Source organism: Pituophis catenifer, unplaced genomic scaffold, assembly GCF_029215685.1.
Source record: "Pituophis catenifer annectens isolate HBS135680 unplaced genomic scaffold, rPitCat1.0.hap2 SCAF_13, whole genome shotgun sequence".
In the NCBI taxonomy this organism is placed as follows: Eukaryota; Metazoa; Chordata; class Lepidosauria; order Squamata; family Colubridae; genus Pituophis; species Pituophis catenifer.
In genome coordinates, this window is record NW_027256893.1 from 749,457 (window position 1) to 771,716 (window position 22,260).

Genomic DNA, 22,260 nt, shown 5'->3' on the forward strand with positions numbered 1-22,260 from the left:
TAACAATAATTAAAACAGTGTAAAAACACCAAAGAATAAAGAACCAACAGGAGGCACATCATGTGCAGCCAAGGCAGAAGCCCAGAAATCAGCCCAATCACTGCCTGGGCACCCAGATCTCAGGCCCAGAGAGCCAACTCAACCCAGCAAATGTGTTTTCTCACCAGATTCCCTGTTCACATCTACTTCACACCAACCTTGGAAGGGGAAGTGAATTTTAACCTCATCTGTGATGTCAAGAAGAAAAGCCAGCCACTCTATCTGAATGTCAAAGCCATTGGCCACACCATGAATGTGTCTGTGAAGTGTGAAGAAAGCCACGGGGTGGTGACTGAGCTGAACCCAGAGCATCCAAAGCAGATCCACTTCCGTGAGGTGAGAGGGCCATGAGCAGAGCAAGCCTGGCCTGAACGTATATGCGGGAAGCTGGCTCCTAGCCCTTCTTCTTTGTTGTGCTTCGCTTCATTGCTTCCTACTCAGCATCTTCAGTTCTGTAAGAGAAAAGGATCAGCTGCATGTCTCCTGGCCAATTCAATCCTCCCCCACCCCCCAAGAATCTCTTTCTTCCTTTACCCTGTGGATTAGAAGTTTATGTTTCAGTGATTTTATAAGCTGTCAGTCATGGCCATCCCAAAAGGTAGCCCAGAGTCTTCTGCTCCCTCTTGAAGGATCAGACCAGGATCTGAACTCCTTGGAAGCTAAGGAGTTGGGCTTTCATAATTCTTTGTTTCAGGAGCCTGCCACATTTCAGGAGCACATTTGGAATTTTATCTTTTTTCCAAATCGATGAACAGGTCCACCAAAAGTACACAACCATAACTGTCCATCATTGATATTTTGTAAGAAAAAGTCAATTTTTAAAGAAAATCTGGGGCCTGAAATAACTTTTGGTACCAGAGGCTGGCACTTAATATTGCCAAAAATGTCAGGTTTTCTGTAGGTCCTTGTGTTTGTGATGGTGGTGGATGCTGAAGGAAGGTGCAATGGCTGCCTTGGGTACCACAGGGACCATTCCTTCCTTACCTGACAGAAATCTAGAAAGGATTTTTCTGTATGATTGTTTCTACTATTAAACCCAACTTGGTCTGGAGTCTAATTACATTCTGGGGTGTCCCCTCTCCTTCCATCCTGCTGGGATTGTGGTGGAAGGTGGGACGGCATGTGGAGGAAGGTGGGAGAGGGTGGGGTGCAGATTCTGAGAGCCTCACAAAATATGGCATTTCACAAGAACATCCCTGGAGGGCGGAGACAGAAGTGCTGAGCTTTCGATACCTGAGGGGCTGCACTGGACTTCCCTCCACGGGAACCCAAACCACAGACTCCCTGGACTTTCCTGTGGGGCCACTTTCTCTCTGGGTGTGGAGCATCCTTTCATTCTCGGGGCCTGTGGCTGGGAGCTGCTGTACCATGAAGTCTGGCCAGGTGCTGATGTCAGTGAGGAGGCCCACCTGCCTTGGAAGACAAGGGGGCGGAGGAGGGAATGCAAGGCAGGGCCGGCTTTGAGGAGAGGCTTGCAGACCTGGCTTGGAATTCCAGTTGGAGGGAGGGGAGGAAGCGACTGACTGCCTTCTCTCTGCTCGGGACAGATGCAAGTCAACGATTACACAGAGTGCAACTTCTCCATCCTCAACACCGGCAAATTCAACTTCACCTTTTCCTGGGAGTTCTGCAAGGCCAAGAAGTTCTGGCAGTATTTTGCCCTCTCCCCAGAGAGTGGCGCTGTGGAGGCTGGAGAGCGGGTGGAGGCCAAGCTCTCCTTCCACCCGCTGAAGGCCTTCACCTTAAAGGACATTGAACTCAAGCTGCAGGTAGGAACGTAGGGGCCCTGTTTGCCGGAAGGCTTCCATTGCCCATTGCTGTATCATGAAGCCCTGGATGTCTAGCACCAGTTCCAGGTGGGGGAATCTAGCTCAGGGAGGAAGGAAGCACTCTCAGCCAGCAGGAGTACTGGCTGGAGCAGGAGGACAGCCATTTATGCTGCTAGATCCAACTTTGCTGCTGAATGACCAGGTCACAGGGCTCTTATGGGGAAAAGAGGAGCAGAAAGGAGCAGGGTAGCTTTGCTGCCTTGTGTTGTATATGAAAAAGAAGAAGGTATAAAAATATGGGGGAAAAACCCCTAGCTGAAGTCTCTTTCTGGGGAAACTGTATCTAGACATGGTCCCAGGCCTATCCTCCTTTACTCAACCCCATTGGTCTTTAACGAGACTTGCTCCCAGCTAAATCCAGCTGTTTTTTTTAATATATTCCTATTCTGCAGTTATTGCATTCAAAGTGAACTTACATCAACATAACAATTACATCCTTTACATGCTCACTTATATTTATGGACATACTGGGTCCCTCTGTGATTTTGGGATACCAAGAAGATGCCATGGAGAAAAAGTGGCTTATAAAATAGTAATGCTCTGTTTGACTGCAACAACTATGAAATAAATGAGCTTTTGGCGGTCTCCTAGCTAGTTTCCTGCAGCAAAACCACATTTGTGGCTCTGTTGCAGTGGTGAAATGTAAAATTTGTTACTACCAGTTCTGTGGGCGTGGCGTGGTGGTGGGGGTAATGTGACTGGGTGGGCGTGGCCAACTTATTTTTTCTTACTTTTAAAAGCATTTTTACTACAACCTTGTAGAAAAAAATGCTTTTAAAGGCTCTGACGGTCCCAGCTGAGTGCTTTTAAAAATAAAATAAAAAAAAAGTCTCTGATGATTGTGCGGCTCAGCTGGGCATGAGGGGTGCAGGGATTTCTGCTACCGGTTCTCCGAACCACCCACCGCCATCGCTACTGGATTGGGCGATCCGGTCTGAACCAGGAGCATTTCATCCCTGCTCTGCTGTTTGTGGTGTTGCAGTGGCCAAGCCTTGCAGCAAGTCTCTGTCTCTTTGGAGAAATCAGCCAGCCACAACCAGCTGCTCTTTCTTCAGATGCCCACAATGTCCCACTCATTGATGGGATATTTTCTGCACACGTCCAACAAACACCCCTGTAAGGATTGCCTCTCCTTCCAACTTAAGAAAGCATGAACTCTTGAAACCTGGTTGTTCAAAAGGATTCCTTTATTAAGCAGAAGTGAAAGCCATTGTCGAGCCCGGCGTTAGTTAAAGCACGATCTGAATACCCTTAGGCAAGACAAGTAGGATTAAAGCAGTAGAGACCCCTCCCTTTAAGTCAGAATGCAGATTTTAGCCAATACACAAGTGTGAAGATGTTTTCTTTCCTAGCTTCCCTGAGAACCCGAACAAACATGCATTCCCACTGTTATCTTTTAAAGTGAAACAGCCCACATGGCTATCATAAAAATTTCTCCAGGTAAAGAGGATCTCAGGGCTCTATGGCACCAGGATATGGGTTGTAAAATATCTCTTGACACAGGCAATACTAATAAATCTAATCCAAGTCTCCCCCGTCCTCCAGTTGTATGGCAGTATCACTTTTAGGGATCTGACAACCCCATTGTTTCAGATACCTCTGATTCCGGAATATCAACCATTGATCTGAGGGTGACTTATCTTTTAACAAAGAAGTGATGGGAACAATTGGCTCGGAAATAACTGATCTAAAACTTATCAGATGAACTTTAAATCTCATACATCTTGGTTTACCCAGAGATCAAACGTTCTCATAACATTACATGTTAATAGGCCTGCAAATGTAAGAATATCTGATCACTCTTAATAGAATCCTTTCCATTACCTGCACCTTTTACGTTTCTAGTGTTGCTAGCCTCACTGTGTACGTGTTTTGTTGTTCAATTTCTCACCGTGTCTGTTAAAATAAAATATGTTGCATTAATTAATGAAATCTAGTGCAGAACAGTCTGCAATGGAAGTATAATATTCATAAACTGTCACTGATGGTAAAGTAAATGATAAAGCCTCTTTGAAGAAGGCCAGGTTCTCTGCTCTGCTGAGACCGTGTCTTCCTTCTTTCATAGATAAGCCACGGCCCCACATTTACATGTGTTTTGCGAGGCTCAGTGTTGGCTCCCAGCATCCATTTCTCATCCCTCAGAGTGGACTTTGGCAACTGTTTTATCTACCAAGCTGGGATGCCCATTTCCAAGAGAATCTTGGTGATCACTAATAAAGACAGCAGGAAAGCCAGGTGAGTTGCAGCCTTATGAGGTGAGAACTGGTGATTTGGAGCAGTAGGTTGATGTGTGAGGAGAATGCATATCAAGGATGAACTCAGAACTCACTCACTCACTCCCATCCATCTGTCCATCGACATTCCCAAACAAACACAAAATGATTTTATTGCAAAGGATTACATCTGTAATCCATGTATTAAAAGTTCTCCACATAACAACATCCAGGAATCCTTCCATCGCAAGGTTTGGGCCCTCTGTCAGCTTTCTCCCTCTTGAAGCTCTTATTTCCCAAATGGCACCTTGGGGCCCAAATCCATTGGCTGCACTGGCTTCTGCTCTTGTGTCGCAAGAGCCCTGGAGGTGCCAGGAACTTGCAAGACTGGAAGGTGCTGGATTCGAAACAAGCAGGCTCCTTGTCTTTCCACAGTCTCAACCCCTTTCTCCTCTTGGAATCAGCCAATTTGGGAAGGGGTCAGTGAGATTTTGAAGTTTTATAATGCAGGACAAATCACTTCTGGGGAAATAAACCTAATTTTAACACACCTGGGATTAAATGCTGGTTTATTTAGATTTTTTAGTTTTGGAAACTCTGATGGCAACACAAGTCAGGTGTTCCCAATACAATTTGCAAAGCCGATTAACCATCTTCTTCTCATCTCTTCAAAGTGTGGAGTGCTTGTTCACCAACACAGCCTACCTTGAGATCGGTTTCCGTTCTGAAGCTCTAAGTCCTGGAGAAAAGGTGGAGATTCCCATCAGCTTCTATCCCCGAGAAGCCATTTCCTACCGTGAAATCATCACCTTTGAAATAAATGGGATCTTACAGCGGACTGTAGAGCTCTTTGGGAAGGGCATTGAGATGAAGGTGAGATTAGGCAGGCTTTTAGAAGAAAAGGGAGATAGAGGATGAGATTTGGGGTTCACAACCTGCTGCTCAGGGTGCTTCTTCTGTGGACGAGGGGTTTCAGCACCTCCTGCCTGGTTGCTCCTGCAGCTTTGAGAAGTCTGAATTGAAAGCAAGGAGCTAGGTTTTTAGGAGCTGCTCCTTACCCTCACTGTAGTCACCTAAAGATAAGGTGTGTGTGTGTGTGTGTCTGCTAAAGGGTCCTGATCTTCTATGCACACAACTAAAAAGAGCTTGCACATTCATGAAAGTGGAGCTTGATTTTTTTTTTTAAAGAAGATTTGCTGATATTGTGCTGTGATGTTTCCAAAAAAAAAGGAAGGAAGAAGGAAAGGAAAGGAAAGGAAAGGAGAAAGAAAGAGAGAGAGAGAGAGAGAGAAAGAGAGAAGGAAGGAAGGAAGGAAGGAAGGAAGGAAGGAAGGAAGGAAGGAAAAAGGAAAGAAAAAAAGAAAGAAAAAGGAAAGAAAGAAAGAAAGAAAGAAAGAAAGAAAGAAAGAAAGAAAGAAAGAAAGAAAGAAAGAAAGAGAAAAAGAGCTGTATCAAATCAGCACATCAGGACCCCACCCTGACTGCAACAGGCAGCGGCCCAGGGCAGGACCCCATTGAGCCGTTCCCTCCCTGGTTCAGCCCTCTGATCTCCTCCCCCTTCTTTCTCCTCCCCCCTCCCCCCCAATTCATTCACTTCTTCTCTTCCTTAGTCCCGTCTGTTTCCTACCCATAGATAGATGTTGTGGAGCCTCCCCAGAAAGTGCTGAAATTCGGAGCTGTCCCTCCAGGGCACATTGTGAAGAAGGGAGTCACACTAGTAAACAACAGTGTCCTCTTTGTCGTGTTCAGTCTAAGTTTTGTGGCTTCCATCCCGGAGTTGCAGGAAGCAAAGGTAGGAATTGTCCCTTCTGAGATGGTGCCCGGGAGGGCCTCAGCAGGGTGAGCGGCCGGTGGGCACTCCTGCCTCAGGGGATTCAAGAGGCTATTCCTGCCCTCCAACTTCAGACAATGCCAAGAAATAGAGGCTCCTGGGTGAAGGGCATCATATGGCACGGAGCACAGGCCTTCCTGGAGCCTGGGTTCTCCCCTCCTTTCAAGCACGGCAGGGAAGGGGCTTTTCATTTGGGTGGCCGACAAGAGAGAGTGCCCAGGGGCAGAGGCAGAGCTGAAGACCAAGAGGCACAGGGTGTGGGTGAGTCCAGCCGGGGAAGCAGTGGCCAAGTTACTAGTGCAGCTTGATTGGAAGCAGCTTCCTGCCCTGCTGACCTCTCCTGCTTGCTGCTGCCATTCTTGACTTTAGTAGAACTGAGGGTGGGCCTCCCATGGGATAAAAATCTGCATGTAAAGCTCTACTTTCTGTGAGGAAAGGAGGAGGCAGTGCACGGTGGGCTCCTGGTCTCTGGGGCAACAGCAGAGCCCAAACTCGGAACTTGTTTGGAGCCAGGCCATTGTCCATGCATCTGGAGGAAGACCAGCTATCTCTCCCACTGAAAACATCTCTCCAGTTGAACATCTGCCTGTCCTGCTGGATGCAAGATTGGCCAGTTGGGACTCTTTGCAGGAGAGGAGCATCCTGCATCAGGTAGGACTTTTCCACTGGGTGTCTTTGGACAGGTGCTCACTATGTCTCCCAGTGGTGAAATTACCTTGAAGCCCCAGGGGGGCACCTGTCACGTGGAGGTGACATTCAGTCCGAAGAGCCGCATCCTGCCCTTCTCCGAGGAGGTTCTGCTCGAATGCCAGGGGGTCCTGCACTCCCTCTTCATTGTGCAAGGCTGCTGCCAGGGCATTGAAGTCCACCTGGACCAGGATCACATCCCTTTTGGAGCTGTGGTGCTGCGGAGCCAGGCTTCTCGGCGCATTGTGATGCAGAACTCTGGAGATCTCGGAGTGGGGTAAGCCAGCCAGCCCTATCAGGGAGCTTCTTCACTGGCTCTTGTGCCCCTCCTGGCCTAGAATGGAACATTTAGGCACTGACCATTGGCCACACCCCCAGGCAACTGCCTCAGCCAATTCACAGCCAGCTTTCCCCTTCCACTGGCCCTCCCCTGGCTATTCTCCACGGCCGACGGGCCCCTGGCCCTCCGCCCTTGCCCTTTGTCCCTGCCCATTTGCCCAGACACCATTTGACCCAGGCATTTTGCTGCATGGGACCAATAACTCATAGCCAACTGCAGGCAGAAGCATTGGTGATGCACGGGCAGCGCGTGATTGGCGATAGGCAGGATGATCACAGGGGCTGTTTTGTTTTTTTTAATTAATTTATTTATTTATTTATTAAATTTTTATACCGCCCCCTCTCCCGAAGGACTCGGGGCGGTGAACAGCCAGAATTAAAAACACACAATACAAATATTAAAATACATTAAAACGAAATTAAATTATCTTTGGCTTCTCCAATTTAAAACCCCTTACCCATAAAATTCCCCAATTAAAAATTTTTTAACCCAGCCCGGCTTGCTGAAATAAAAAAGTCTTCAGGGCCCGGCGGAAGGTCGGGCAGCGTGTAATGCAAAAATTTTTTTACAGAAGTGCAGCTGCTCCGCAAATTTTTTTAAAGGGGCTACACTTTCTGACCAATTGGATGGCTCCAGAGCATGGTTCTGGCAGGTCATGCAGAGGAGGCCAGGGGCTGAGTTTTAAAAAGAAAGTGTCAGAAATGGCAAAGCTGCAGCGTGAAAGCATCCCGCTGCTGGGAGCTGTGCAGATCTGTCACCAGTTCTGGAGGGGACAGAAGGGGAGGCGGAAGTAGTAGCCACTGCGGAGGCAGACAGGCAAGAGTGTGTTGGGGGAGCACCAGGAAGGGAGGGAAGGGCATTTCTAGGGGATGTTGCAGAGATGACAGGAAACAAAAGGGGGGAGGAGGAGCCCCAGCCCTTAGGAGTTCAAGTGTGTGTGTGTGTGTGTGTGTGTGTGTGTGTGTGTGTGTGTGTGTGTGTTTCCGTAGTGTTACCTGCATGTGTAAGTGTGAATAGAGTACGGAGACTCCACAGTAGGGATGGATTTGGGGCTCTGCAGTTTGCGGGCTCTTCTGATATGCTAAAAGGGTCCCGGAGTCAGCGTTCCAAGTAATGCACCCATTGAAAGTAGAACTCCAAGGCAGGTAGATTTATCAAAGAACAATTTATTGGATACATCATATTGGCACAACTGGTGAAAACTGACTCTGAAAGTTCCCATGGTTTTCACCTAATTAAAAAGTGAAAATTTTCCCCTTCCCTCAAATCATCAATCACATTGTCCAATAGAGGTGCTGGCCAGTTGCTCGGTTACTTTACTCCTCCTCTCCCAGCCACCTGTTGGAGTGACCTTGGTTCCCAGAGGAAAACTTTTTGCTTTGACTAACTATTCCCTAGTTAACTATGCCCCAGTTAACTATTCCCCCTCCCTGTCCTCTCCCTTGTGGCAACCCTGAAGTCACAAAGATGGCCTCAGCCAGGTTTGCTTCAGGGTTGACAGTCAGACCTTTCCCCTTAACTCGTGAGGTACTCCTGAAAGAGAAAGAAAACCAAATTGAGGTTAATTAGTGTTCAATCAACCACCTCTCCTCCCCCTGGAGGCCCCTTTGGCTATTAAGGGTACTTTTTGCTAAACTGCCTGACTAGTCTGTCTGCCTTTACATCCCAGGTTTTCACCCACGTGGTTTTGGAACATGAGTATCCCTTCCACTGTACTAAGTATTGCAACCTCCCCCTGTGCAATCTGGAATCCCCATGCCCTAGGGAGCTCGGGCATGGGGACAAGTTCCATGCCACTAGTGACTTGGAAAGGGGTTCGCCCGGTGCTACTGTGCATTGCGTTCTTGTATGCCACCTTGGCAAAAGGCAGCAGTTCTGCCCAATTGATCGGTTCAAGTTTACATAGCATCTTAAATATTGCTCAACCATGGCATTCATGGCCCCGTTAGTGCTCAGATGAAAGGCTGAGCTAAGTCCCTGTGAGGACCCTGTGGATTTTATGAACTCCCTGCAGAATTTAGCTGTGAACTGGACCCTTCTATCAGAGATTATCCTACGAGGAACGCCATGGAGCCTATAGATGTGCTTTATAAATAGTTTGGCTAGTTTATGGGCTGACAAGATTGATATAAGGTTTATAAATTTTGCTTACTTCCCGTGGATCCTAACATATCAATACAGTTAGTGATCCCTACTAGTTATGTTAAATATTTGGGACTTTATATAGCTTGGCCAAAAATACTTCTAGATATGTAGAAATAAATATTTTGAAGCTTTAAGGAAATATTGAATTGTATGGGTTAAATTACTTACTCAAATTCTACCCTATTGTAAGATAAAATTAATGTCATTAAAACAATTATTGCCCATAGCAAATAATGGGTTCACTTAATGACCGTTACGTTTGATTGCCATATTTCCTTAATGACTGCTGCAAAACAGGTTGTAAAAATGAGTGAGGTCACATGGTGAGCCACGTTATGACCATCAGGATTTACGACTGCAGTTGCCAGTCTTAATTACAGTCATACGTCAATGACTACCTATAGATAAAAGATAGCAGATTCAAAAAGAGCTACTAGATCGGTTTGAGTCAACGGCTAAAAGTGCAAGAGTCAAAATAAGGAAGTAATTACTCCATTTTTTTCTGTCACAGTCAGCCACTATTCAGAGTCCTGGTTTTGGTCCTGGGTATGACATTTCCAAAAGACCAATGACAGACTGAAGCTACTTCAGTAGATTATCGTGTTGAAGGATATGGAAACCAGGCTTTACAAGAAAAGAGCTGAAGAGCTTCCTTGAGCCTACAGATGATCATTCAGCTTTTGTAGACTTCTAATGAAGGAGAACTCACCATTTCATGTGGCCATCTCTTCCACTAGCTAACAGCTCCTATTGAAGAAATGGTGGAACAGAATCATTAAAGGAAGGATGCCAAAGGAGGGGGTGTAGCTGCCTGACCCAGGAACCTTCCTAGCAGGATAAGGCCCAAACTGTAGCAACCTCCACTGCTGGGTCCAGTTCAAAGGGATAATGACCGGTGGCCAAGAGCACCATGTTCTCTTTCCACCCTACCCCTGCCAGATGACCAGCTACAATGAAGACCTTTCCTCTTGCATGAGGTCTTGGGGTCTCTCGATGGCTGTCCTTTGCCCTACACAAATTTTGGGTTAGGTGGAATTCTTGCGTGATTTTTCAGAAATTGGTTAAAACACTATTTTCCTGAACATTGGGGAGGCTCAGCTTTTAGCTAGGGGATTGAATGGCTTCTGGTGTGTTATTTGATTGATTGTGGATTTGGAGTATGTAAATGTGAGTCTTTGAAAATTTCTCATTGGTGTGATACTTAGAAGGAAGAGACACACATTTAGTTTTAACAAATGGAAACTGCAAGCCTTACATCATCCTAATGCAAGTTTGCCTGCTAGGCTACTCTTAATTTTACTCTAGATCCTTGCACGACAGATAGTGGTGCCAAATTTGGTTAATCTCAACCAAGTTGAGAGCCCATCAATGCTTTCGCAAGAAGCCACCAGAAATCCCTGTTTTGCTAGAGGGGGGAATCTTGGGAGAGGGCAAATCACTTCCACAGGACTGTGGCATTGCTAGGAGCCATTCTCTTGCAGCTTTCTCTGCATCTGCCCTCTAATGCCACTTACTCCCCCCCCCCCCCCGTTCCCAAGACTTGCTGGGGGGTGGGGGTGAAGAAGGCAGAGGAAGCTGGCTGGCTGAGGAATTCTGGGAGTCCACAACTCATAAAGTTGCCAAGTTTGGAGACCCCTGTCTTAAGCCATCCAGAGTTTCCTGAATGAGCACAACTCCTGAGGGGAACCATTTTCCTTTTTTTTCAAAGCTTCCGATGGGATATCAAACGCTTCAGACCAGACTTCTCCATCAAACCTACAGAAGGTTACATTTCTCCAGGAACAAGCGTCCCCTTTGAAGTGACCTTCCACCCTTGTGAACAGAGTCAGGACATCTGCTATGAAAACCTCCCATGTCACATCCAAGGCGGAGAACCCGTGAGGCTCACACTGAGTGGATTGTGTGTGAGCGTCCCACCTGTCAAAGAGGTGACTGGTGGGGCACCTTGAGCTGGGAATACCTGGGCAAGAGCAAGAATGGTCCAAATCCAGTCTAAAGTGTAAATGGGCCACTCCTGGAACTTGAATGTAATGTAAATCAAGTTACAGGAACCTTGGCAAAAGGAGCCATCAGAACAGAGATTAAAACAGAGATGGTTTCTCTCCATCTACTCTGTCTCTGATGCAGCCTCTTCACAGTCAAGATACTCACCTCATAGTCTATCTGCGTATCTCCAGCCTTCGATGTGGAGGGTGCCTCTGTGCTAGAGTTGGGAAGGTCCCGAGTCTGTAGCTGCAGTGGCCATAGGAGGGCTGGAGCCTTCTCAGTCTTTATTCCGTGTGGGGGCAAACTCATCAACTATTCTTCCTCCTTGAAGAGGAGGTGGTCAAGAAGGGGGATGTGGGTCAGGTAGTGTTGCTTTTGGTTTTAATAATACTGTACACTCTCTCCAGAACAGGACATTGGAATGGAAGATTTGTGCATTTGTTTATTGCTCATTAGTCCCTATGTTTCTCTCAAGAGGGCATCGCCCCTTTGTTTCCTTCAATGAACAATCTTGAATTTTTTTAAGAGATGTGTTGAAAAGTGAAGAACGGGACTTGGCCTCAACTTGATTTTCAGCGTTGCACCTGGGGCTCCACAGATTCCACAGGCCTGCTTAGAGGATAGAACTGGCAGGGGCTGCAAGTATATCTCAAGCCGAGCTAAAGTAATTGAGATACCTACAGAAACAGGATGGGGTTGGAAGCCTTTTGAAGGCAGACTGCCTTCTGACTAGGCAGTCAGAAACAAACACTGCATAACTCCTTTATTGTTAGAGTATAAGAATTTTGAAAACCTGACAGAAATTCTCTCGATCCCCAAGTTGTGGCAATCTTGGGGTTTTTCCCTTGTTCCCTCTTGTTTAGCTGAGTCAATGTGAAGTTTATACAGCAGTTGCTGAATTTCTTTTCAAAGCAATCTCCTTCCCACTTACCCTGTTCTTTTTTTAAAAGTTTTTTATTCTTTAAAAACAAAGATAAAACATTCCATCTTTCCTTATGCAGTGTATTGTCTGGGTACAAACATCTCTGTGCAACATCGTTCCTCATTCATCGTATCTTTCACATTCACGTTAACATTAATATTATATTAAACATTTAAATATTGTAAAACTCTCCATTTTCTTCTTGGTATCTTTTAGTAATAATACCAAATTGACATCAAATATTATTTTCTTCATACATATACTAACAATTTTCATCTTATTTACCGTATTTTTCAGAGTATAAGATGCATTGGAGTATAAGACGCACCTATCTTGTTTTTGTTTTTTTATAAAAAAGTTTTTTTATTTTTTAGGCAAACACACATACAAACATACAATAAATTTTCTTTGAACAGAGTATTTGGCCGATTCACAAATTTAAACAGCGTTTAGTCATTTCAATTAAATTTACAATTTCTATATTTCCTTTTTGCCATATTTATTCATCTATTTTTTAAAAAAAACAATATTACCCTTCATCCTCATCTCTAATCCTAATCAAATTCAATTTTTCCCTTCTATTCTATATTATACCCCTTCCCATTGTCATCTATTTTTATATCCATCCTCACATTGGAGGATGGATTACATGTATGTAATGTATTACATACATTCTGTAATATTACAATTGTTTAATACAAATTCAACATTTTAATATAAATCAATTAGTTATATAACTATCTTTTTTTGTATATTAATCAATATGAATATGAATATTCCAATTATTTCCATGCAATCCAATTTCTTACAAATCAATTATATTTACCAATAATAATAAACCAAATAATTTTCCCTCCAAACCACAACTTAACCATTTCTGCTTTCAACACAATATATAATTAATAGTATCTCAATTACTACAATTCCCTAGTTAAATAGAGCTTTCCCCTTGTTACTCATTTTCACATCTTTAACTTTCCCAATAACCCAAAGTTTTGCCCATATAATCCTCCAAATCACAACTTAATCATTTCTACTTTCAACCCAATATATAATTAAAAATATTTCAATCGTTACAATTTCCCTAATTAAATTTAAAAATGTTCTAGCCGTTATCCAAGCTACAACTTAATCCTGTTTACTTTCACCACCATATACCATTAAAGGTATTTCAATTATTAGTTTATACTTATTCATATTTCTAAAAAAATAAAAAACATAAAAACATCGTCTAGATTTCAAAAATACAAAGACAAATATTCCAATTATTATTCATTTCATTTTTACAATCATGATTTCCCATTTATTTCTTACTACTATTCATATTTCAATTCTAAATATGTATAACATCTCTTTCATTTCTTTTCCTTTTTCTCCCTTCTCATTTTTATTTTTGCCTTTTTCTTTTTTTCTTTTGTTTTAAAATCTTGAATTCTTTTGTCCTAAATTTCCCATTGTTTGCACCTACCTTTTTTGCTGAAGAAAAAGAAGAAAAAGAAATCTTCCTCTGCCTCTGCCTAATTTTGCAACCTTGCAGCAAACAGCCTGCTTTACTTTCGTTTTCGTTTTCAGCATAGTTTGATTAGCACAAGGAAAAAAAATAAATCTGCTGCAGCAATTTACCTCTTTGCAGCAAGCAGCAGAGCCCTGTGCAAAACAGCTGAGAGCAAATCAGCTGAGAGTTGGGAGGCCGATCCAATCAACTTGTGCTAATTAGGCTGTGCTGAAGCTGAAAGGAGATGTTTTTTTCTTGCTCTTTGCTTGCAAGGAAGTAACTGCTGCGAGGCACAGGCCAAAGGGTGGGGGCCAGTGGATGGGCAGGGCTACATTCGGTGTATAAGATGCATCTAAATTTTCACCCCCTTTTAGGGGGGAAAAGGTGCGTCTTATACGCCAAAAAATACAGTATACCTCTATCTTAATATATTTTCTACTTATTTTTGGTCTTTTTCATTTCCAAAGTCCATTTTTATTCCCCAACCATTGATAAAATACTTCCCATATCACATATTCAGTTTGCTCTTTCTCCTTAATTACTAACATTAATATGTTCATTTCTGCACATTCTAATATTCTCCTTATCACCTTCTCTTAAATGGGAATATCTCCACTTTTCCAATGTTGTGCAAATACAATTCTAGCTGTAATTATATATACATTCTCTTTACTATAAGTTTCCAGTAAAAGTCCTAACAGAAATATTTCTGGTTTCAACTCAATATGTTGTTGTATCATCTCTTCCAATCATGTCTTAATTTTTGTCCAGTATTTCTTTGCTTCTTCACAAGTCCACCACATATGATAGTAAGATCCAAGTAGCTGGTGACACTTCCAACATTTAGCTGGTTTATCTTTAAACATCTTTGCCAACCTCGCCGGTGGTAAATGCCATCTGTAAAATATCTTATACAAATTCTCTTTATATGCAGTTGACATTGTTAATTTATAATACCTATCCCACAATTTCTGCCATTTATCTAATTCTATCATATAATCAAAGTTTTTCGCCCATGCTATCAGTCTTTTACTTGCTCCTCTTCCAAAATTCCAAAATGTCTGAGTAGAATGAATATTGGCTTGGATGCAGTTCTTGCCAAACATCTTGAATAGCTAATTCTTCCACTATTCTTGAAAAGGCTTTAGGAAGTGCTTTCCTTGCTTTTTTATTTACTTTTCTAGTTTTATAGTTCTTTTCTGCATTCACAATTGCATTAAAATCTCCTAGAATGCAAATGTTTTCATACTCAAGTTCTGTTATTTTATTATGAAGTTTTCCATAATACATCCACAATTGCATTAAAATCTCCTAGAATGCAAAGGTTTTCAAGTTCTGTTATTTTATTATGAAGTTTTCTATAAAAATCCTCTTGGTTGATGTTTAGTGCGTATATTGGTACCAAAAGTATCAGTTTGTTATTCATCTTTATTTCCACCATCAAGATTTTGCCTTCCTCATCTGTAAAAACTTGTTTAGCGTTTATTGTTTCTTTTATATATAAGGCTATTCCTCTTTTCTTTTGTAGTGATAAAGCAGTATAGCTTCCCAAGTTTAGGGTATTTTAATACTTTCTTAAGTTGTTTTTTTATGTGTACTTCTTACAAACAAATTATGTACAATTTTATCTAGTCTATGGAAAATCCTTTTCCTTTTTATTACTGAATTCAGTCCATTTATATTGATTGACATTAATTTTAAGTTCTTCTTCCATAGTTATTTGTAGATAGGTTTTGTTGTTCTAGTCATTCTTATCTCTCTTGGTTCTTTTGCTCTTGCTCCCTCTCTTATTGCTATTTCTCCTGGTCCCTTTCACCTTTTTTTTTTTTTTTTGCATGCTCTTCTCTTCCATCCCTTCTTCTCGTCATCTTGGCTCTGCTTTGTCACTTTTTCTCATTTCCTCTTGCATTCCAAAATATTGCTCATAAAATTGCTCTGCTTTCTCTTTGGAGTCCAGTCTATGTCTTTGCTCCATCCAGGTCACCAATATTCCCTCCGGAATCAACCATCTGAAGTTTACTCCATGCTTGTCTTGTTAAAAACTGGTATTCTCTCCTTATTTCTCTTACTCTTCTCAGAACCTGTTTTAATACTACAATTTCCTTCTCCTTGTATTTTAAAGGTTCGCCTCTCACTCTTTGTAAAACTTCTGCCTTCATTGCTTTTTTTGTAAATCTCACATGGACTTCTCTAGGAGGTTTATGTCTTGCCACATATCTGGTACTGACTCTGAATATAATATTTGCCAATATTTTTTCTTTATCCACCTCTAAGTCTCCTGTAACTCTGCCATTATTTCCGCTAGATTTTCTCCTTTTTCTTCCTCCATGTTCTGAAACCACAAATAATAGTCAGCCCGGTCCATTTCCAGTGAAATTATTATTCTCTTTTATTTTTATCTGCCAATGTAAGTCTATCATCAACTTCATACACTTTCTTCACTACGTATTCAGCTTTTTCTTCTACTTTCTGTATACGTTGTTCATTATTTATCATTTGTTGAACTTTCTCTAGTTTATCTTCTACTTTCTCTAGTCTATCATCTACTTTCCCTATTTTTTCTTTAACTTCTTTGAAGTCATCATGCAGCGCTTGAATCATTTCTTTCAGTTCTGACTAACCCTAACCCTAACCCCACTTACCCTCTTGTATGTCAGTTTTTCTCTTTGATGGCAGCCATTGTGTGAGTCTGCTCCTAGCATGCCATCAGTATTGTATCCATTTTGGCAGAAGTACTCCTACTTTGGATCTACATGACAATTTTCCGAAAGGTCATACGTTAGATGAAATGCATGAGCATGAAATTGATCAATTACCAGAAGACCTGAAGATAATGGCAGCTCACAAATCTGAGGGGAGGGGGAGATTTTTTAAAAACACGTATAAGAATCTAGTGCAGAGATGGGAAGGTGACCATCTCTGGATCACTCTGGCTCCTTTTTTTCTTGATATCTTCAGAGGGGAGGTCCTCTCCATCATCCTCTTATTTTGGGCCAATGATTTGTCTGGTGAGGTTTTTAAGGAAGGAAAGGTCTGCACTTCTTAGCAAACCATCCACGCATGTTAAGTCCCCCAACAGTGGAGTGAATGAAGAGAAGGGATTCTTCCTTGTAAATAAAATTCAGAAATATTTTAAGTGCTTGTCTTTTAGAAAAAGTGACTTTAAAATTTGTCAGACTCCTCCTGACTACCATAAACTAACATGGCTCTTCCACAATTTCTTACAGGTGGTGAATTTCATATGCCAGGTGCGTGGAAAGCAGACACAGACCATCATGCTATCCAACAAGACTAACCAACCATGGATGTTGCGGCCCATTATTGAGGGAGAGCAGTGGAAAGGGCCAGAGTATGTCAGGGTGGAAGCCCACCAGCAGAACAAGCCCTATGAAGTCACATACAGGCCTCTGGCTATGAATGTAGAAAACAAGAAGGATCAGGTATCCCTGAAACAAACAGCAAAAGGAGGGGAAAGATGGGGGTGCTGGGGGCCTCAGAAACTGGGCTGGATTAGGGTTGTTGTATGCAAAGAGGGATCCTTGCATTTCTTTGTACATTCAATTGCCATTTTATTAGATCCACACTGCCCACAAAAGCCTGGAGCCTAATCAACCCTGTTCCTTTTGTGCATGAGCCCCATCCAAGCTAATTCTTGGCTTGAACAGAAAGTAATTCTGTGGTTGCTGCTACTACAGATGCTTCTTGTTCACCAGCAGCATTTTTGGCCTCTATATTTTTGTTGTGGTTCTTCAGTGCTGTTCAAGGTAGCTTGGATGGAAAGCTCACACCTCTTTCAAGTAGAGGGTGAACCACAAAAAGCTGAGAATTAACATGCAAAAAAGGCCAGATCAGTGGTGAAATGTAAAATTTGTTACTACCAGTTCTGTGGGCATGGCTTGGTGGGGGGGGTAATGTGACTGGGTGGGTGTGGCCAACTTTTTTTTTTTACTTTTAAAAGCATTTTTTCTACAACCTCTTCGGCCAAAGAGGTTGTAGAAAAAATGCTTTTAAAAGGCTCTGACAATCCCAGCTGAGCCACGCGATCATCAGAGGCTTTTTTTTTACATTTAAAAGCATTTTTTCGGCTGAAGAGGTTATAGAAAAAATGCTTTTAAAAGTAAAAAAAAAAAAAGCCTCTGATGATCGCGCAGCTCAGCTGGGCATGGGGGGAGGGCGCGCAGGGATTTTTGCTACCGGTTCTCTGAACCACCCACTGCCATCGCTACCGTATCAGGCGATCCGGTCTGAACCGGGAGCATTTCACCCCTGGGCCAGATGTAGCGAAGGTAGAGAGGCTGAATCCAGGGCAAAGAACTTCCATGGCTGGCCCCCACAACAGCCCTTGGGATGGAAGGGGTTCCTGGCCCTTCTTAGGGTATCTCCCAAACTCTCCATGGCGGAAGGCCTGCAGTGTCTTGCCAGTTAGACTAGCTACTCTTTGGAGATCCCTGTGCTCTGATTTAGCATTAGCTACCTAATAGTGTTTAAAGCAGTGGATTTGGATAGCTGCTTATGAGCAGGGTCACCCAGTTTTCTGCTGTCTGGCCCTAGGTCCACCATGCTTGTCCTGGAGAAGCTTAATTGAGTCAACCGTTTGGAGAAGCAGCACATCTCAGCTGCCTATCACATGATCAGAGAATGCTTGTCTTAGCTAGTTTGACTCTTCAGAACTCTTGCAAAAGCGGGATGAGAAAAATCGTTCTCCTAAAACTCTGCTGAGTACCCTCAATCATGGGAGATGTGACCATCTCAGTTAGGGATGGCTTGGAACAGTGAAGAAATGTTGCCTAAAACGCTCCTCTTTTCTCCAGGGCTCCGTCTTCTTCCCCCTCCCAGATGGAACAGGGCTGCTTTATCTCCTGCAAGGCACTGCTGAGCCTCCCAAGTCAGCTGGGAATATCATGAGGGAAATTCCGTGCAAAACATCCTACACGGAACTGCTTCCCATCACCAACTGGTTGAACAAGCTGCAAAGGCAAATGTGAAAAAAGGGCTGGGCAGGGCTGGCAATTTCACTCCAGGCAGAGGAAGACCTGAGACAAAGGGGGGAGGAGGAGGAGGAGGCTGCAATCACACAGGAGCCCACAAGTTTCAATGGGTGTTACAGTTTGCACCCCCAATTTTCCTTTGGTCGTTTGAGGCCCCTATTGTCCTCTCTAGCCATTGATGTGAGGTTCAAAGCAACAGGAAAGCTGTGTTTGTTGCCTTGAGTTATTTGTAAAAATAATGAAGGGGGATATAAATAAAATAAATAAATCCCTAAGAGCCCTAAAGTTAGCTTGTCTTATCTTGCTTGCTCTTGGGAGCTTCTGTGCCCCTTTGCAGAGAAAATATGTTGTTAGTGAAGCACTGTTAGAATAGAAAAAACTTTCCTGAGTGTCAATGAGTATGACTGCCTGTCTGGGTCAGAACTTGGAGACCCCATTCATGGGGAATGTAAGCAGATGGGCTGGATAATCCAAAAAGAAAGTCTCTCCTTGCTGACATTTGTTTGGAAGGAAGGTTACATCACAACAACTCCACCTCTCCTTTCAAATTCTGTAAGGCACCACTAGGATCTTTTCTCTCTTGTGAAAATAAGAATTTAAAGAACTGTTTATTAAATTTCATATAATGCCCCCTCTACATGAAATTGCTGGGAAAGATTTTCTGAAATATATTTTGAAATTCAGGCCAACTACAAATAACTGGATAACAGATCCAATAAGGGTGACAATTTGAGCTGTAATCCAAGATACATGGATACATGTAATCTATGATACCATGTCCTTGGTTAATGACAGTAATCGGAGCCAGGAATTCCTTCACTAAGCAATGCACTTGGGAAGTGCAGCATCACGTGATCACACCAGCATTATGGGATCACCATTTGCAACCTCCTGCTGGCTTCTCCATTGATTTTGCTTGTTGGAAGATGGCAGCGAACGTTGCAAATGGCGATTGTGTGACTACAGGACACTGCAATTATTGTTAAGCACAAGCCAATTGCCAAGTGCCCAGTTCACAATCACATGACCACAGGGGTACTGGGAGAGCTGGAACATTGAGGACTATTCAGTGCCAACCTATCTATGAATGGTCACTGAGGGAGTGGTTGCTAAATAAGGCCTGCCTGTTCCTGGGTAGTTCAAAGGCAGTTGAGGGAACACAGAGTCAACTTGTGCGCAGGGAGAAAATTCTGCTTCTCCTGTCATTCAGGGTCCAGGATTACATTCTGAGCCTATTGTTGCAATTGAGATATAATATTTTCTTAACTAGGTTTCTAATTATTTTAACAATCTGCATCACAATAATTCTGTTTTTTCTTTCTTGTTAATTGCCTTGAGCACCATTTTTAGCAGAAAGTTGGGGGATAAATTAGAGAACTGGTTCTATCAGTTCATCTGAAAACTGAAAAACTGGCAATTCTACAGAAGGGTAGCTCTGGTTGTTTTTATTTAGTAGAAAAAGCACAGGGGTGAAAAACTGGATGGGGTTGACCTTAGGCTGGGAACTGAATAGCTCCCTCTTCTGACTAGGTTTCGGGTAACGGTTGACATGATAAAGCCAGAAAAACTGGAAGTCACAACCACCCTGAAAACTCTGGACTACATTGAAGTGCCAGCCTCCACCAAGAAGGACCACAAGCTCACCTTCTTCTCTTACAAAGAGGGCATGTACACCGCCAAGGTAAAGAGCCCCACTTGTGTCTGTGACCCCGGCAGCTTCTCAGGCTTTTTCTTGACCCAGAGCATCTCTGTATAAGGAGCAGCTCTTTGCTTGTCCTGTTGAACCTTTGGTACAATTTGATTCAGAAACTTCTGGTGACAATTATTTGGTCATTGCTTTTCACAAGAATATAAGAAGAAATATCCTGCCTTTTACACCTTTTTTTTTCTGTAGCCTGACCAAGCAGGACCGTTAAGAGAGAGTAGACTTCAGAATTGTTTCAGGGTTGCTCCCTGCCTTCCACTCAAAGGCCTCTCAGAGGCAGGCAGGAGGGTCAGCATGGATGCCAAAGGCCGCTCGTCTTCCATCTGCCCGTCCAACAGGACGACTAGGGCTGCTTGATTAGATCATTCTCAAGATTCTCCTGTCATTTCAGATCACCTTCCGCAATGAGACGACCCAGGAGTTTGTATTCTATCTGATCACGTTTAAGGCCACCCCGTGTGGCCCACTAGGCACCCTCGAGTTGACCACGGCTGTCCGGCAAAGCACCTCCTCCTCAGTCAAGGTGGAAAACCCGCTGCACTACCAGGTGTCCTTCAGTACGGACTGCAAGGTGCCAGACATCAACCTGCCTCCTCAGTTCATGGTCCCTGCTCAATCTGAGGTACAAGCCTGTCTCAGTAACCTGCCAGTCCCCAGAGTTTAGCAGACCCTCAGCACCTTTTATGCTGATCTCCTGCTTGCCTTTTATTTCCATTCTTTGAGAAACTTGAGTTTCCTTTCCTGGCTTTTGTTTGATCCTTTCCTCTTCCTTTCTTCCACCTCTTGCAGTGATATCATAGAAGCCTTACCTCTGAAGAAGGCCGAAGTATGCCCCCTCCCCAAGAAACCATTATTGGACACAATAATCCTGGACAATTTCTGTCCAGTGTTGAGAGGATGGTCAAGCAATGGTCCAGAGGAAGCAAATTATCTGAAGCCATTCTAGTCAGGTCTCAGGCCAACATATAGTAGAGACAGCACTGGTGAATTTTGGCAGTGCCCCAATAGTCTTTTATCTTTTCCTTGAAAATGTTTCTTGTTACTTATATATTGAAAGAATTTTTTTTGTTATTCTTGACATTTGTTGCAAGTCTTAGTTCATTCTGAACCTTAAGCCTTCCTGACTCCTTCCTTGCAGATTCAGGCTATTTGCTGATATTCAGTTCTAGTTATCTTTCCCTTTTTTTATAGTTGTCCTTTTTGTCTCTGTTTGTCAGAAAGTTCTTGATGTAGCAGCTTTCTACTACCATCAGTCGCAGTAACCTGCACGGGAGTGGGGAACATTCCTCACTTGGAAAGGAGGAGAAAGGTTGTTCTTGCTCGAAGACCCACAGGACAGGTGGAGAGAGGTGGATTCCAACTTTCCCTCACTTGTGGGCTGCAGGGCTTTTTTTTTTTTTTAATTTGATTTATATGCCGCCCTTCTCCGAAGACTCAGGGCGGCTTACAATGTGCTCAGCAATAGCCTTCATCCTTTTGTATATTTATACAAAGTCAGCTTATTGCCCCCACAACTGGGTCCTCAATTTACCTACCTTAGAAAGGATGGAAGGCTGAGTCAACCTTGAGCCTTGGCGAGATTCGAACCCTGCAGTAATTGCAGGCAGCTGGTCTTAATAACCAGCTTAATAACAGGGTGCCTTAAACCCCTGTACTACCAAGGCTTTGATGCTTTCCCCTTTTGTTTAACATCCACATGAAACTGATGGAAGAGATCCTGCACTGGTTCAGTGTCAATTATATGTCTTAGTCACAGACCATATTCTATGGTCATAATTTGAGGATTACCTGAATCTCTGAAGATTTCATGGCATAAGACCTGAGTTTGCTGCCCCCAAGTGCCTTTCTCCCTGGCCCCCCTTGCCACACTGAATTCTTGCACAGTGTCCCTTGCAGGGCCAGCTAGCATCTTCTTAGGGCTCTACCTTTCATGCGCTACCTTTTCAGCATTCTTTTTTTCTGTTCAAAAATGCTTCCCTGCTCCTCTGACCTTCAGTGAGCCCCCAGTTGAGGCCGCTGTGATCTTCTTGGAGGGAACAGCTCCCTTTCCCTGGTGGGCCCCTCTTAGCCGACTGCGGGG

General features: G+C 43.4%; 1 protein-coding gene across 1 annotated transcript in view; it reads left to right on the forward strand.

Moving 5' to 3' along the window:
• Positions 1–22,260, forward strand: part of HYDIN (HYDIN axonemal central pair apparatus protein) — a 422,362-nt gene that overhangs the window by 398,967 nt on the left and 1,135 nt on the right. The window contains exons 74-84 of the mRNA XM_070952742.1: positions 168–375; positions 1,587–1,808; positions 3,934–4,103; positions 4,756–4,954; positions 5,715–5,873; positions 6,596–6,876; positions 10,793–11,012; positions 16,715–16,927; positions 18,299–18,462; positions 20,006–20,156; positions 20,572–20,802. Of these exons, the coding sequence (XP_070808843.1) occupies positions 168–375; positions 1,587–1,808; positions 3,934–4,103; positions 4,756–4,954; positions 5,715–5,873; positions 6,596–6,876; positions 10,793–11,012; positions 16,715–16,927; positions 18,299–18,462; positions 20,006–20,156; positions 20,572–20,802 (2,218 nt within the window). The remainder of the gene's footprint in view (positions 1–167; positions 376–1,586; positions 1,809–3,933; positions 4,104–4,755; positions 4,955–5,714; positions 5,874–6,595; positions 6,877–10,792; positions 11,013–16,714; positions 16,928–18,298; positions 18,463–20,005; positions 20,157–20,571; positions 20,803–22,260) is intronic.